We start from the raw sequence: 15,549 nt of genomic DNA, 5'->3' as shown, positions 1-15,549 counted from the left end.
GCAAGCACCAATCTCGATGGTAGAGGGAGCGTGCGATGCTTGATCACATCAAGCTTGGGAAAAACTTCCAACACATATCGCCAGCTCACCTTTAGCTAGTCTCCGTTTACTCCGCAGCCTTTTATTTCGAGTTTACTAACACTTAGCAACCGAACCGGTATCTAATACCATGGTGCTACAAGGAGTACTAGTAAAATACACATCAACACAATGTATATCCAATATACTTCTATCGACCTTGCCAGCCTTCTTATCTACCAAGTATCTAGGGTAATTCTGCTCCAGTGGTTGTTCCCCTTATTACAGAAGCACTTAGTCTCGGGTTTGGGTTCAACCTTGGGTTTCTTCACTAGAGCAGCAGCTGATTTGCCGTTTCATGAAGTATCCCTTCTTGCCCTTGCCCTTCTTGAAACTAGTGGTTTCACCAACCATCAACAATTGGTGCTCCTTCTTGATTTCTACTTTTGTGGTGTCAAACATCGCGAATATCTCAAGGATCATCATATATGTCCCCGATATATTATAGTTCATCACGAAGCTCTAGCAGCTTGGTGGTAATGACTTCGGAGAAACATCACTATCTCATCTGGAAGATCAACTCCCACTCGATTCAAATGATTGTTGTACTCAGACAATCTGAGCACAAGCTCAACAATTGAGCTTTTCTCCCTTAGTTTGCAGGCCAAGAAAATCGTCGGAGGTCTTATACCTCTTGGCGTGGGCACGAGCCTGAAATCCCAATTTCAGCCCTCGAAACATTTCATATGTTTCGCGACGTTTCAAAAACGTCTTCGGTGCCTCAACTCTAAACCGTTTAACTGAACTATCACGTAGTTATCAAAATGTGTATGTCAGATGTTCGCAACATCCACAGACGACGTTCGAGGTTCAGCACACTGAGCGGTGCATTAAGGACATAAGCCTTCTATGAAGCAATGAGGACAATCCTCAGTTTACGGACCTAGTCCGCATAATTGCTACTATTAACTTTCAACTAAATTTTCTCTAGGAACATATCTAAACAGTAGAACTAAAGCGCGAGCCACGACATAATTTGCGAAGACCTTTTGACTATGTTCAGGATAATTAAGTTCATCTTATGAACTCCCACTCAGATAGACATCCCTCTAGTCATCTAAGTGATTACATGATCCGAGTCAACTAGGCCGTGTCCGATCATCACGTGAGACGGACTAGTCAACATCGGTGAACATCTTCATGTTGATTGTATCTACCATACGACTCATGCTCGACCTTTCGGTCCTCCGTGTTCCGAGGCCATGTCTGTACATGCTAGGCTCGTCAAGTCAACCTAAGTGTTTCGCATGTGTCCCGAGGCCATGTCTGTACATGCTAGGCTCGTCAACACCCGTTGTATTCGAACGTTAGAATCTATCACACCCGATCATCACGTGGTGCTTCGAAACAACGAACTGTCGCAACGGTGCACAGTTAGGGGGAACACTTTCTTGAAATTATTATGAGGGATCATCTTATTTACTACCGTTGTTCTAAGTAAACAAGATGCAAAAACATGATAAACATCACATGCAATCAAATAGTGACATGATATGGCCATCATCACTTTGCTCCTCTCGATCTCCATCTTCGGGGCTCCATGATCATCATCGTCACCGGCATGACACCATGATCTCCATCATCATGATCTCTATCATCATGTCTTCATGAAGTTGTCTCGCCAACTATTACTTCTACTACTACAGCTAACGGTTAGCAATAAAGTAAAGTAATTACATGACGTTTATGTTGACACGCAAGTCATAAATAAATTAAGACAACTCCTATGGCTCCTTCCGGTTGTCATACTCATCGACATGCAAGTCGTGATTCCTATTACAAGATCATGATCAATCTCATACATCACATATATCATTCATCACATCCTTTTGGCCATATCACATCACATGGCATACCCTGCAAAAACAAGTTAGACGTCCTCTAATTGTTGTTTGCATGTTTTACGTGGCTGCTATGGGTTTCTAGCAAGAACGTTTCTTACCTACGCAAAACCACAACGTGATATGCCAATTGCTATTTACCCTTCATAAGGACCCTTTTCATCGAATCCGTTCCGACTAAAGTGGGAGAGATAGACACCCGCTAGCCACCTTATGCAACTAGTGCATGTCAGTCGGTGGAACCAGTCTCACGTAAGAGTACGTGTAAGGTCGGTCCAGGCCGCTTCATCCCACAATGCCGCTGAATCAAGATTGGACTAGTAACGGTAAGCATATTGAACAAAATCAACGCCCACAACTACTTTATGTTCTACTCGTGCATAGAATCTACGCAATAGACCTAGCTCATGATGCCACTGTTGGGGAACGTAGCAGAAATTCAAAATTTTCCTACGTGTCACCAAGATCTATCTATGGAGAAACCAGCAACGAGGGGAAGGAGAGTGCATCTACATACCCTTGTAGATCGCTAAGCGGAAGCATTCAAGAGAACGGGGTTGAAGGAGTCGTACTCGTCATGATCCAAATCACCGGAGATCCTAATGCCGAACGGACGGCACCTCCGCGTTCAACACACGTACAGCCCGGTGACGTCTCCCATGCCTTGATCCAGCAAGGAGAGAGGGAGAGGTTGAGGAAGACTCCATCCAGCAGCAGCACAACAGCGTGGTGGTGGTGGAGTAGTGTGGCAATCCTGCAGTGCTTCGCCAAGCACCGCGTGAGAGGAGGAGGGAGAGAGGCAGGGCTGCGCCATGAAGGAGTCAAAACTCATCTGTTGGCATCCCCAAAAGTGCTCAAGTATATATAGGGGAGAGGGAGGGGGTGCGCCCCACCTAGGGTTCCACCCTAGGGGCGGCGGCCAGCCCAAAACCCCATCTAGTGGGGCGGCCAAGGGGGGGAGAGGGGAAACTTGCCCCCCAAGTTAGGTGGGTGCGCCCCCTCCCCAAACCCTAGGCGCCTTGGGCCCTTGTGGGGGGGGCGCACCAGCCCACCTGGGGCTGGTCCCCTCCCACACTTGGCCCATGCAGCCCTCCGGGGCTGGTGGCCCCACTTGGTGGACCCCCGAGACCCTCCCGGTGGTCCCGGTACGTTACCGATAAAACCCGAAACTTTTCCGGTGACCAAAACAGGACTTCCCATATATAAATATTTACCTCCGGACCATTCCGGAACTCCTCGTGACGTCCGAGATCTCATCCGGGACTCCGAACAACATTCGGTAACCACATACAAACTTCCTTTATAACCCTAGCGTCATCGAACCTTAAGTGTGTAGACCCTACGGGTTCGGGAACCATGCAGACATGATCGAGACGTTCTCCGGTCAATAACCAACAGCGGGATCTGGATACCCATGTTGGTTCCCACATGTTCCACGATGATCTCATCGGATGAACCACGATGTCGAGGATTCGATCAATCTCGTATACAATTCCCTTTGTCTAGTGGTACGATACTTGTCCGAGATTCGATCGTCGGTATCCCGATACCTTATTCAATCTCGTTACCGGCAAGTCTCTTTACTCGTTCCGTAACACATCATCCCGTGATCAACTCCTTGATCACATTGTGCACATTATGATGATGTGCACATCCGGGAGTTCCAGTTGGAGCTTTTCTAATGTCAAGTATCATTTCCTTAGACCATGAGATTGTGCAACTCCCGGATACCGTAGGAGTGCTTTGGGTGTGCCAAACGTCACAACGTAACTGGTTGGCTATAAAGGTGCACTATGGGTATCTCCGAAAGTGTCTGTTGGGTTGGCATGAATCGAGACTGGGATTTGTCACTCCGTGTAATGGAGAGGTATCTCTGGGCCCACTCGGTAGGACATCATCATAATGTGCACAATGTGACCAAGGAGTTGATCACGGGATGGTGTGTTACGAAACAAGTAAAGAGACTTGCCGGTAACAGGATTGAACAAGGTATCGGGATACCGACGATCGAATCTCGGGCAAGTACTATACCGCTAGACAAAGGGAATTGTATACGGGGTTGATTGAATCCTTGACATCGTGGTTCATTCGATGAGATCATCGTGGAGCATGTGGGAGCCAACATGGGTATCCAGATCCCGCTGTTGGTTATTGACCGGAGAGTTGTCTCGGCCATGTCTGTATGACTCCCGAGCCCGTAGGGTCTACACACTTAAGGTTCGATGATGCTAGGGTTATAGGGAATAGATGTACATGGTTACTGAATGTTGTTCGGAGTCCCGGATGAGATCCCGGACGTCACGAGGAGTTCCGGAATGGTCCGGAGGTAAAGATTTATATATGGGAAGTCATCATACGGTCACCGGAATAATTCGGGGGTTACCGATATTGTACCGGGACCACCGAAGGGGTTCCGGGGGTCCACCGGGAGGGTCCACCTGCCCCGGAGGGCCCTATGGGATGTGTGTGGAGAGGGACCAGCCCCTTAGTGTGCTGGGCGCCTCCCCCCTAGGGCCCATGCGCCTAGGGTTTAAGGGGAACCCTAAAGGGGGGCGCCACCTTGCCTTGGGGGGCAAGGCAACCCCCCTTGGCCGCCGCCCCCTCCTCAGATTGGATCTGAGGGGGCCGACCCCCTCTCCCTTGCCCCTATATATGTGGGGGGTGGGAGGGCAGCCGCACCCAAGTTCTGGCGCAGCCCTCCCCCTCTCCCAAGTCCTCCTCTTCTCCCGCGGTGCTTGGCGAAGCCCTGCAGGATTGCCACGCTCCTCCACCACCACCACGCCATCGTGCTGCTGCTGGACGGAGTCTTCCCAACCTCTCATTCTCCCCTTGCTGGATCAAGGCGTGGGAGACGTCCCCGGGCTGCACGTGTGTTGAACGCGGAGGCGCCGTTGTTCGACGCTTAGATCGGAATCAACCGCGATCTGAATCGCTGCGAGTACGACTCCTTCATCCGCGTTCTTGCAACGCTTCCGCTTAACTATCTACAAGGGTATGTAGATGCACTCCCCTTCCCCTCATTGCTAGATTACTCCATAGATTGATCTTGGTGATGCGTAGAAAATTTTAAATTTCTGCTACAATCCTCAACAATCCCTTCATTTTTTTTCTGTTACACTAATAGATCCAACTGGCCTGTTTAAGCCGTCAGATTAAACCAACATTCCCCCCCTTGATCGTTAGGCTTAACTTCATTTGCCCATTCTACATAGGAATGATGTACCAAAGTGAGGTGTTACAACAGCTCGAAACGCCATAGAACCTCAACACTTATAGCACACCCGCCTATTTCAAAATGGAAAACATTTTGCTAATTGGGGAGTGGTTTATTTTAATGGTCCTCTTATTCCAGAATCATCAGGCTTCCAGTAGTCCCATGCCGGCAACATGCTCACGAAAAATACTGGGTGGTAAGCCTTTTGTTAGCCGATCCGCAAGCATATGCTTCGTTCTTATATGTTTAACATCAACTGTTTGATCTGGATTCTATCTTTCACAACACGATACCTTATGTCAATGTGTCTGGCAGCATCACTTGACCTGTTGTTACTCGTATAGAAAACTGCGGGTTCATTATCACTTGACCTGTTGTTACTCGTTAGAAAACGGCAGTTGTCGGTTTGCGTTCAATGTTCAATGCACCAAAACGTGGGACCGGCCATTTGATGTTGATCCTCTGACGACGCCGTTAACATGCGGCGGGCATCGGTTGGCCACCATGGCGCCTGAAACATGGGACCGGCTGATTAGTTTGGTGCTTAGCGCGGGTGAAGCGACCAGTTTCAAGACTTGCTAGTTTTTTGCCACGGATTAGGAAAAAAGTGGTAGTTTTCCGCATAAAATCGTAAAGTGATAGTTTTGTGTCACGTTTCCGTGAAACGTGAAATGTGGTAGTTTTTGGTTAAATACTCCCCGTTCAGCCATCGACAGGTGAAACTCTTTTGTGCCTTCATGTCTTTCTTTATTCCCTCCCTCCCTCGCTCACTCACTCAAAGGTCGCCCTCACATGCATAGAGAGAGCTAGCGAAAGGAAGAGGAGCGAGCTGCCATTTCGGTCGGTCGGGGGAAGCAGATGGCCGCCGGCGACGTGGCGACCGCCTTCCTGGAGACGAGCCTCGGCACCCGCCTCGCCGTCTCCTTCCCCGCCTCATCCACCACCGCCGACCTCAAGCGTACGTACCTCCCTTTCTTGCTTGCTTGTCAACTTTTTTCTTTTCTCGAGCTGTTCTTGCTTGTCTATGATCTATGATGATGGATCAGTCCCAGCTCCTGGCCTTTTAGTTCTTGAATCAGATCAGATGAATTCAGTTTCTTCAATCAAAAACAATAAGGTGTGCATCATGGGCGCCTCCTCGAGCTCGAGCTAGCCACCGCATCAGGGTAAAAAGGGGCGAGCGTTACGACCTAGCCTGGGGGTCTCCGCACGAGCCCCTTCTCCTCTTTGACGCCGCCGCCTCCTCTCCTCTCCTCTCTCGATTCTCCTCCCCTGCGTCTCCCCTTCCGCGTGCCATCGACCTCACTCCTCTACGTCTCTCCTCGTCGGTCGTCGCTCCGAGTCACGGATCCATGGGGTTGAGAGGAAGATGTGCTCTTCCATGGCGTCAAGAGGAGGAGGAGGCGCTTCTCCTACCAGATCCGTGGCCACCATGTCGCCCAGCTCCATGGCTTCCTCTCTCCTTCTCAGGCGGGCGATGGTGCGCGACATGGCCAGGCGGGACCTGCGCAAGCAGCACCTCTGATGAGGCACATGTTGCGGGCTAGCAGCGATTGGAGGGGGCGCCGTTGCAGATCCTCATCGTTTCTCTGGGAGAGGAGCTCGTCAATGATCCATTTTTCTCCATGGATTCACGATGGAGCTGCCCTAGGAGGAGCTTCTTATCTTCAAGGTGCGCATCCACTCCCCCTTCCCCTCCCCTGTAGGTGTTGGATGATGGTTTGGCATTTAATCTTCAGAATTTTAACTCCTTGGTTCCCCCTGTACTGCGGATTCCGCAGGAGAGGAACACGCAGCTGAAGAACTCGACATGGAGGATCTGAAACTTCGCAAGGAAGAAGGAGAGGTTATCTCTTTCTCTTGGACTGTAGCCTAATTGTGTGAGATTCTATTTGGTTGGGCTTGTTTTAGATGATTCTGGGCAAAGAAGTTTGCTAGCCTTTCAAACTTTGGCTGCTTAATTTCACACTGGATTTTCTTGTGCTTAGTTTTGTAATGACCATACTTATTTCTTAGTGCTCCTCCATGTTCCTCTGCATAACTGGATCTGGGTGAAGCACCTTACATGATTATGTGATGATTCTTACAATCCTGCCAACTGTGTCACATCTGGATAAGAGGATATTTCTAGATATCACGAAACCACACATTTTTTACTCAGGTTGTCGTTACTTGGTTGATTCAACAACATTTTGGTGCCTTGCAATATAATTTTCACAATCGTATCAATGCAAGCTCATAGGTACCATTTGTATAAATTTCAGATTAGCTATCTCAGTCTTGAAGTTTATAGATTGGGTGGTTCGTGTGCAGGTACGTCAGCAACAAGTTAAGCAATAAGTACACGGCGGTGATCAGAGGTGCAAATCGATGACCGGCACTTCGCGTTACAGATTTTTCAGTGTACTCAGTTTATAATGTTTCTCTTATTCTTATTATTAGCTAACATCCTTATAAATCAGAGATTCTGTGTATCATCATAGTTATAAGCATGTACCAAATTTAGCTGCATCTTAGACTTAGCTTCATACAAATTATATTCTTTTGACTTCAGGTACTTATGTATTGTCGAAATTTGGTCATTTGTGTTCTTCTCAGAAACTGCATCACGGCACCTTGTTGTTCTTTTCAGTTCGTCGCCTTATGATCCCCGCTTCAGTCTCTCTACTTGATCTACATTTTTCCCATGAGTTTAATTTCTTAATTTTGATTCAAATATTCAATACTTGCTGGTGCAGGCAATGGACATTCAGACATTCCTATAATTTTCTGTACTATTCGTCACCCAGGCTGCAGAATAAGTTATTCTTCATCCGAGGTAATCTTACGATCATTTCATAATTAAATTACATTTCGAATTCAAATAGTTACATTCCTATTGATTCACTACGTAAAATTTGACATAAGAAAATAAAAATATAGGTCATTAGACAAGAAAATTTACAGTTTATGTGTATTTTAGACTATGTTTTTATGTTTGTAATTTTACATAACATAAAATATTTTTTACGGCGATTATATATTTTCTTACGGTCCCTTTTTGCGTCGGAAATAAGATAAACCTTACGAAACGTAAAATTACGGTGCATTGATGGTAAAATAGAGGGGGGTGAAGAATAACTATTCCTCACTCAGGGTGACGAATATGTATGTATGTATGTATATATATATATATATATATATATATATATATATATGTATATATATAGGAGAAGCGCACTGTAGGATGCATATCGAAGAAAAAGGCGCACTACAGGTTCTCCTGGTACTAAAAGGTTATATCCTCCATTTTGATGTTGTTGGTTATGGCAGATTGCACTGCATAAGAATGAGCTAAATAATTTAATTATCATTCTCATACAAGACTCAGTGCTAGCTAAATCATAATTAACTTACAGTAGCGTTGTGGCATGGATGAAGGCGAAGAGAGTACATAAATGGGAGATTATGTAGATTTTGTTGTCTGCTTCCAATATTATGTATACGTTTTCTTTTCCTTCATCTAATTTATGAATATATACTATGTACAAGCAAGGAGATGAACAGAGAAATCAGTTAGTGTACAACATCACATCACACTTTTTCAGTGAATTAACTTTAGGTTCCACAACTGTTTTCGCTTGAATATTTGTTGAATTTCCTTTTTACTTTTCAGTAAATGAGTATTATCCTGCAAATTGTATGTATGAAGAAGTATTTACAAAGTTCTGCTCTGCGTAGAATTGAAAATATCAGGGCATTGTTATCGTTTATCCTGTTATCGGTGTACGGTTTGGCCGATCCCAGTGAGACATGGCTCGAGCGTATGTTGTCGATGCGACAATGAGAAGATCCTCTCTTTGAGCCCTCTCCCTCTCGTTTTGCCTCTCATGCTTCCTGTTTCTCTATTCTCAAGGGAGGTTCACTGGTTCTTTTGCAGGTTTGTGTTACTATTTGTCTTGTTTAAATGGCCAAAGGTTCATGGGAATTTCTATGGAATGTCACTCAAGGAGGGTCAGACATAGTTCAAAGTTGAGTGATATCCTCATGGCCAACAAGGATTGATCCTGATTCAAGATGGAAAGTTTTGCTTTCATGCGAGTGTCATATACATGTATTGTTTCTTGGGCATTGAAAGTTAAGGAAAACACTTGTTTGATTGGTTGAGCGCAGCTTCCCATTTGTTACTTCAGTTAGAAAATTTCAGTTTGAGTCTGCACCATAATTCCTAACAATTCAATGAAGGTCCGGTTTTGTTTTATCCTTTTTTATTGCTTCATATTCAATGAGTTCCAAGATATATTAGATAACTATTAATAGTTGTAGATGTTGCAGGTTGCAGATACTAAATTTAGGATTCATTTAGTATCCAATGCTTTCATTTTCACACCGGTACTGAATGATCCAATACTAAATTTAGGGGTCATTTTCCAGCTACACCATGTATTTGATTTTTCACTTCATGACAATAAGTGTCAATTATACTAGCATGTCCTGAACTCTTTTGCTTGGTCATGAGGAGAGCAGTGGGTGAAAATGTTGGTTTAGAAATTCAAAACATCAAAGAAGTGGTCGGGGGTCTGGTCATGGTAAGCAAACACTTTACAGTGTGAGTCCGGCTTATCATTTGGACTTGATTTAATGATATGAACAATGATGCGTACGCATTTCCAGAATATAGTTTCTTCAATGCAGCGTGTGTGTCTTTTACTCTAGCTTTTGTATGCTAATACTTCCACAAAAATGTATGGCATCTTTGCATTGTACATTATAATGTCTGATTATTTGTTAGTCAGGTTGAGATCATAAATGCATCATTAGTCCATCGATCCAGTGTGATTGCTTAGATCCAGCAGGGCATACCTTGCTGCTAGCTTTATACTATCTAGAGCATATTTCTTTTTCTCTTTGTTTAATTAAATAGCATAATACTATTGTTATCAAGAAATATGAACAGGCGACATTATAGATCTATGTCTTCATGTTCCCACCTGATGTTCTTCCATTTACAGCAATCTACTTGTTGGGTGATAATCTTGACAATCATAAAACCTTTCAGGTCTGCCTATCTGTTGATGGTGATTCTAGCAAAGGTAATGATGCAGCAAAAATGATGGGAGCGACTCTTCTCGAGATATCTTGCAAGTTTGTGCCCGCTTTCCAGAATCTGAGAAACTAAAACTCATGAGTATTTTGTTGTGTTTATTATCACAGCGGACACCACAATTCTAAAGCTGTTACGACTCGGGAGATGAGTGCCTGATGGTACTGTTGCTGCATGTCGGCCAGCCCTATCAGTATCGATCTGCCGTTTTGGGCTACAGCTAAGCTTTGCTACTGCTCTAAATTGCAGTCTTTTGACCAACCGTGTTACCAATGATCAATAAATTTTCCCTTCCAGCATTGCCTTAATTGTCTCTACTCTGGCACTGCAAGGTTTGGTTGTCAATTTTGTGGTAGTCATTTTGCAACAGTGAGTAGTGGTTTCTTTTCAGAAAAGAGTAGTGTGTTGTTTGTGTGGGTGCACATTATTTAGAATCTTATTGTCGTTGCTTTCAAAATAAGTATCATGGTGCCTGCCCACATATTCAGCTCATAATTTGTCGTTGCTTTCCACTTTGTTTATACAGATGTTTCTTCGTGCAATGAATTAGAATTAATCATGAAATAATTTTCTTAAGATTTCGTGAAGCTGCTCATTGTTTAATCTGGTCCGTGCTTAATGCTTTGTTTAGCATGTTGCTTAGCTGTGTTAAGTGCTTGGTCTTTGTTTAGCTTTGTGTTGTCATTAGTGCATGGTACTCATTGTTTATTGTGATCAGTGCTTAATACCTTGTTTACTGAACTTTGTTTGCTCCTACTTAATTAAAAAGCTGATGCCAGTGTTCATTGTTTACTGAACTTTGCAAGTGGTGATTGTTTATTTGTTAAAAATGGATGTGTCATGTGCTTGGTGTGCATAACCCTTCACAAACCTCTTTAATAAACATGTTAGGTTGTCGGCAGTAGCGACATCAAAGGATGGAGGGTGCGCCTGCTATAACTCCGGCGGGACGCTAGAGCTCGTGGCGACGTTTACAGCGGTGTGCCTGGGTGCCATGCAGGATGGATCTGACTCTGTGGCCGAGATGACGAGGACCAACTGAGGGGGGCTCGACAAGGCGGCGCTGCCAGCCATGCCGGTGTTCAGATTCATCCCGTCCGCGATGGGTTGTTAGTTGGTACTCCCTCCGTTCCAAAATAGATTGTACTGGCTTTGTAATAAAATTAGTACAAAGTTGAGTCATCTATTTTAAAACGGAGGGAGTAGCTGCTGCATACGTGTTGCTTGATTGTTTTTCCTTACTAGAAGCGTGGGTGCCTACCGCTGCTTGATGGTTAGCCATCGAGTTCATAATTTTCTGTGTTAGCTTGCTTCAGTTGGAACCGATATTGTTTTGACATGATTAGTATATCGTAATACTACTTGCCTTTTGCATATGCACCCGTTAATGTCTATAATGTGATTCTCTTCTAGATAAATTTGCATTTCTGCTGCTTTGATCTGTTGAAAATGTCACTTAAAGCACATTCATTACTTACTTAGTAAAAAGAAAGACCTTGGAAGCGGCGCGCCCCAACTACTAGTTTCCTTCATTTTCTGGGTTTGTACCTGCAGGAAGAGTGAGGCATGAACACGCCGCAACTTTCCCCGACATCGGCCACATCGCCGTCCAATCCATCAAGGAAGGTATGCACGCTTCTCCTCCTGCCTTGCTTTGTACACTAGTGTATTTCAGAAAACCCCAATCATGGTTCATACTATTGTGCACACATCTACTATATGCATGATGTCATGGCTAATTCTTGCTGGTGGCTGGTGCTGGCTTGCGCAGGTCGAGAGCAGAGGCCTGTGGTTCCATCTCGCCGACTCCATGGCCGTCCGGGATGCATTCCGGTTCCACGGGATCAACCAAGCATGGCACCTTCAAGCAGATGCAGCTCTGCTTCCAGATTCTGAGTAGGCAGGCTAACGGGTTGCAGCAGTATGCAGTGTGTGTGTGTGTAATATTGGGATACATGTGTTGTTCAGAGTCTGGTCTTTCTTTCAGTGAAGTTTAATAAACAGATTCTCAGCTCAAACATGTTTTACTAGCACTAGAGTAGCAGCTTCTTTCTTATGCAGATCAGAGCTTCACAAGGGCAGGTTTTCGATTTTTAGGCGATTACTGATTACTTAATCACTTCTGAAAAAACTTACCAACTGGTGTGTGTGTGTGGGATCATCATGAGTTAACACAGCTCAGAAAGCGTCTGTTAATTTGCACAAGGGAGGGACTGTCTGGTCTGATCTGATGAAACACCACACCCACCACCATCATCAGGGAAAAAACAGACCGACTAATGCAGCTACAGCTAGTGAGTGACTTGGTGCCATGGAGAGGAGACGACGTGGTCAGCCGGCGACGGGGTGCTCCTTCTCCTTGGCATTGACGGTGGCCTTGTCGACGTGGCCGTCCTGCTTGGGGATGATGAGCCCAAACCCTCCCTCATTCCTCTTGTACAGGATGTTCACCTCCCCTGCATTTCGTCCCACAGTTCAGGTCACTTAGCTTCTCTTTAGACTAGTTCAGGGTAAGTTCAGTTAACTTTAGTTCAGATAAGTTAAGTTGAGTTGTGCAAAAGAACAGTTTCCATGGAGCAAATGCAAGGGCAAGCGCAATGGTGCAGCAAGGACGTGCCTGTCTGCTCGTTCCTGAAGGCGTAGAAGTCATGGTCGACGTTCTCGAGCTGCTCCAGCGCCTCGTCCACCGTCAGCGGCGCCATCTCGAACACCTTGGTGCGCACAACCTGCAAACCAACAACATAGTTGATGAGCTCACACATCAGAGCCTGGCACCAATTGATCAATCAATCTTGAATCCTGACACAGCAGCATAGTATATGAATTCTCTTCTTCATAAAGACTAATTGTAAATTCCTGAACTACTAGATCAGATGGTGAATGAATAAAAGGTGCAAAATTATCGGTCAAAACAGTTGTAAACAAGTGGCATTTTCCTGAACGCAAGCAAAATAGATGGATTGGTCTGTCGGTGGTCACCTTGGTGAGCACGGTCTCCTCGTCCTCGGCGCCGATGACCTCGACCAGCTCGTCGTCCTCCTCCTCCTCCTCTGCCTCCGATTCATCTTCGACATCGGACAGCCCGGAGGACTGCCACTCCTTGGTGCCCTTGAGGTGGCGCACGTCCGTCTCCTTCTCCTTGATCTTGCGCAGCTTGCGCTTGACGACGGCGGCGGCGGCGTCGATGGAGGCGTAGGATGACTCCTCCTCCTCCTCGGCGCGCACGACGCCGTGGCGCCTGGTGAAGAGCGTGACCTCGCAGCGGGAGAGCTTGGGGCCCTTGCTGAGGTCGCCGCCGCGGGCGGAGAGGCGCACGTCCACCTCCCGCACCAGGTGCGCGTGGTTGTGCACCGCGCGCCCCACCTTGTCCTCGATGTGCTCCTTGAGCTTCTCCGTCAGCTGCGAGCGAGCCCAAGAAGCGGGATTCAGGTGGGGAATCCATGGCGCGTTATTTGCGCGGATTGCGGGACTGGGGGGAAGAAAGATGTTACCTTGACGTTGCGGCCCTGCATGATGAGGCGCGCCGAGGAGAGCGGCCCGTCCCAGGCCGCGCGCACGGAGATGGAGACGGAGGAGGGGCGGTCGGTGGCGGCGGCCAGGGTGAGGGCGCGGCCGAGGAAGCCGGAGCGGAGGGCGCGGGGGCTGGGAGCGGCGCGGTGGCGGGTGCGAGGGGTGAGGACGGAGGAGGATGTCGACGGCCACGCCGCCGCTGCCGTCGCCGCCATGCTCATCTGCTGCGGCAAGAAGAGGAGAAGAGAAGATGGATTGGATTGGATGGGCTGGCGATTCTCTGAATCTTGCTCACTTGCTTTGTAGGAGTAGAGCAGATGCAGTGCAGAGTGTGTACCCAGGGGAGTGATGTGGATTGGTCCTATCCTATCTAGATTTTTCAGCGGAGCAGCCAAGACATGCCCAGCCCTCCCTCCGCGTGGCTATGTCGCCTACAACACGTTTCTTTCAGACAGCAACGAGGCGCTGCATCCGGTCCAACCCAACCCAAGTACAGTAGTATCGTCGAGTCTAGCAAAAAAAACATTGACAGAAGAATTTACATCGGGGTACAACCTTCAAAAATAAGGGACATTGCAATACCGTCCTCGCTCAACCTGGCAATCCGACCCATGGGCGTCTATGCCCGGCCTTGCCTCCGGCCAAAAAAATGGCGAGGCGTCGAGACTCGAAGCAACAAGGCAGCATCTCCATCATTGCCACACACCTCCAGGGACGATTGCGGCTCCGGGACTGCCCGGGCCAATGTACCTCGCACCTATGTGCCTAGAGAGTCGGCGAGCAAAAGACAGGCCCCGACTAGAACTGGCATAGCATACGTTGGGGAAGCGCCGACACTAGCATACGTTGCGCCCTGCTCCCTGTGTAGCAATCTACGCCAGAGTGATGCATCACCAGCTTCCATCTGCCGCATCAAGTACTCCACTTGCAGCCAAAGGAGTGCGTTCAAGAGGGGAATGACGTTGAGACGCCGCTGCCTGCCTGGTTCGGGAGGCCGGACCTAGGATTTCCCCCGATACTCGAGGAGGAGGTCCGGCCAGGGGCTCCGCTGTCGCCGTCTGTCGACAAGGGCTTCATCTGTCGGCATCCTCCTGCGACAGCGGAAGGGAGGGGAGCTTAGGTGGCGCCTAGGGTCTTGCCATCCGAGCCACCCCTAGGAGCGACGCGAGGGCTTGGGGGCGGTCAGGAAGAGAAAATTTCTTATGTGCGTTTGCTTTCTGTAAAATGGCATAGAACGTGATGGGTCGGACCTATCCCGAGCAACCATTCTCGCATTTGGCTTGCCAGAGGAACCGGAACCCACCAGTTCCCAGGAACGGCATATTCGCTCATTATTCCGAAACCGGGCAGTTCCTCGAAAACGAGCGGACCACGCGGAACGCCTCAAACCCCGACTGTCATCCTCTTCCTCGTCTCTCTCCGGCTCGGTGCGCCGCCAGCCGCCACCTCCTGGTCTCTCTCCCCGTCTGATCTGCGACACCGCCAGCCACTGTCGCGTCTCCCCCTCTCCGGCGCCGCCACCCCCTCCCCAATCTTACGCGTGCCGCCACCAGCAGCCCCACCGCCGCATCCTCGCGCTGGCGCTTTTCGCCGTCGCGCTCGCGGATTTTTTGTCAAAAGAGACTACCTGCCCAACGGAATTGCTAAAAAAGACCCCCTTCAGATGAAACTGACAAAAAAGACCCCCTTAGCCGTGGCGGCAGGCGCGGCGGGCGACACGTGGCACCTGCCGCCGCGGTGCGAGGCGGCATGCTGGCCAGAACGGGAATCCGCACCCGCGCCGTAACGGGGCTGGCGTGGTGGGCCCGGCCGCCTCAGGGGCA

At 47.8% G+C, this 15,549-nt stretch overlaps 1 protein-coding gene and 1 long non-coding RNA gene across 5 annotated transcripts; one reads left to right on the top strand and one right to left on the bottom strand.

Moving 5' to 3' along the window:
* The first annotated feature begins 5,913 nt into the window (after positions 1–5,913).
* Positions 5,914–12,127, top strand: LOC125553250. Of its 4 annotated transcripts, XR_007304004.1 has the most exons (8): positions 5,914–6,805; positions 6,915–6,979; positions 7,447–7,493; positions 7,872–7,951; positions 9,053–9,357; positions 10,172–10,205; positions 10,327–11,842; positions 11,988–12,127. It is a non-coding gene; the product is annotated as an uncharacterized LOC125553250 (long non-coding RNA). The 4 variants fall into 4 exon arrangements; XR_007304003.1 differs by having other exon boundaries at positions 5,914–6,091; positions 6,201–6,805; positions 9,053–11,842; XR_007304002.1 differs by having other exon boundaries at positions 9,053–10,205.
* Positions 12,128–12,380: 253 nt separating this feature from the next.
* On the bottom strand, positions 12,381–14,060 carry LOC125553249 (ribosome-binding factor PSRP1, chloroplastic). The gene is made up of 4 exons (XM_048717055.1): positions 13,708–14,060; positions 13,196–13,615; positions 12,834–12,942; positions 12,381–12,672 (listed from the first exon to the last, which is right to left on the bottom strand). Exons 1-4 carry the CDS (start codon positions 13,945–13,947, stop codon positions 12,548–12,550), a joined length of 894 nt encoding a protein of 297 aa, XP_048573012.1. The 5' UTR covers positions 13,948–14,060; the 3' UTR covers positions 12,381–12,547.
* Between the last annotated feature and the right edge of the window lie 1,489 nt (positions 14,061–15,549).

Source organism: Triticum urartu, chromosome 4, assembly GCF_003073215.2.
Source record: "Triticum urartu cultivar G1812 chromosome 4, Tu2.1, whole genome shotgun sequence".
Classification (NCBI taxonomy): Eukaryota; Viridiplantae; Streptophyta; class Magnoliopsida; order Poales; family Poaceae; genus Triticum; species Triticum urartu.
This window is presented reverse-complemented; position numbering and strand designations above follow the sequence as displayed.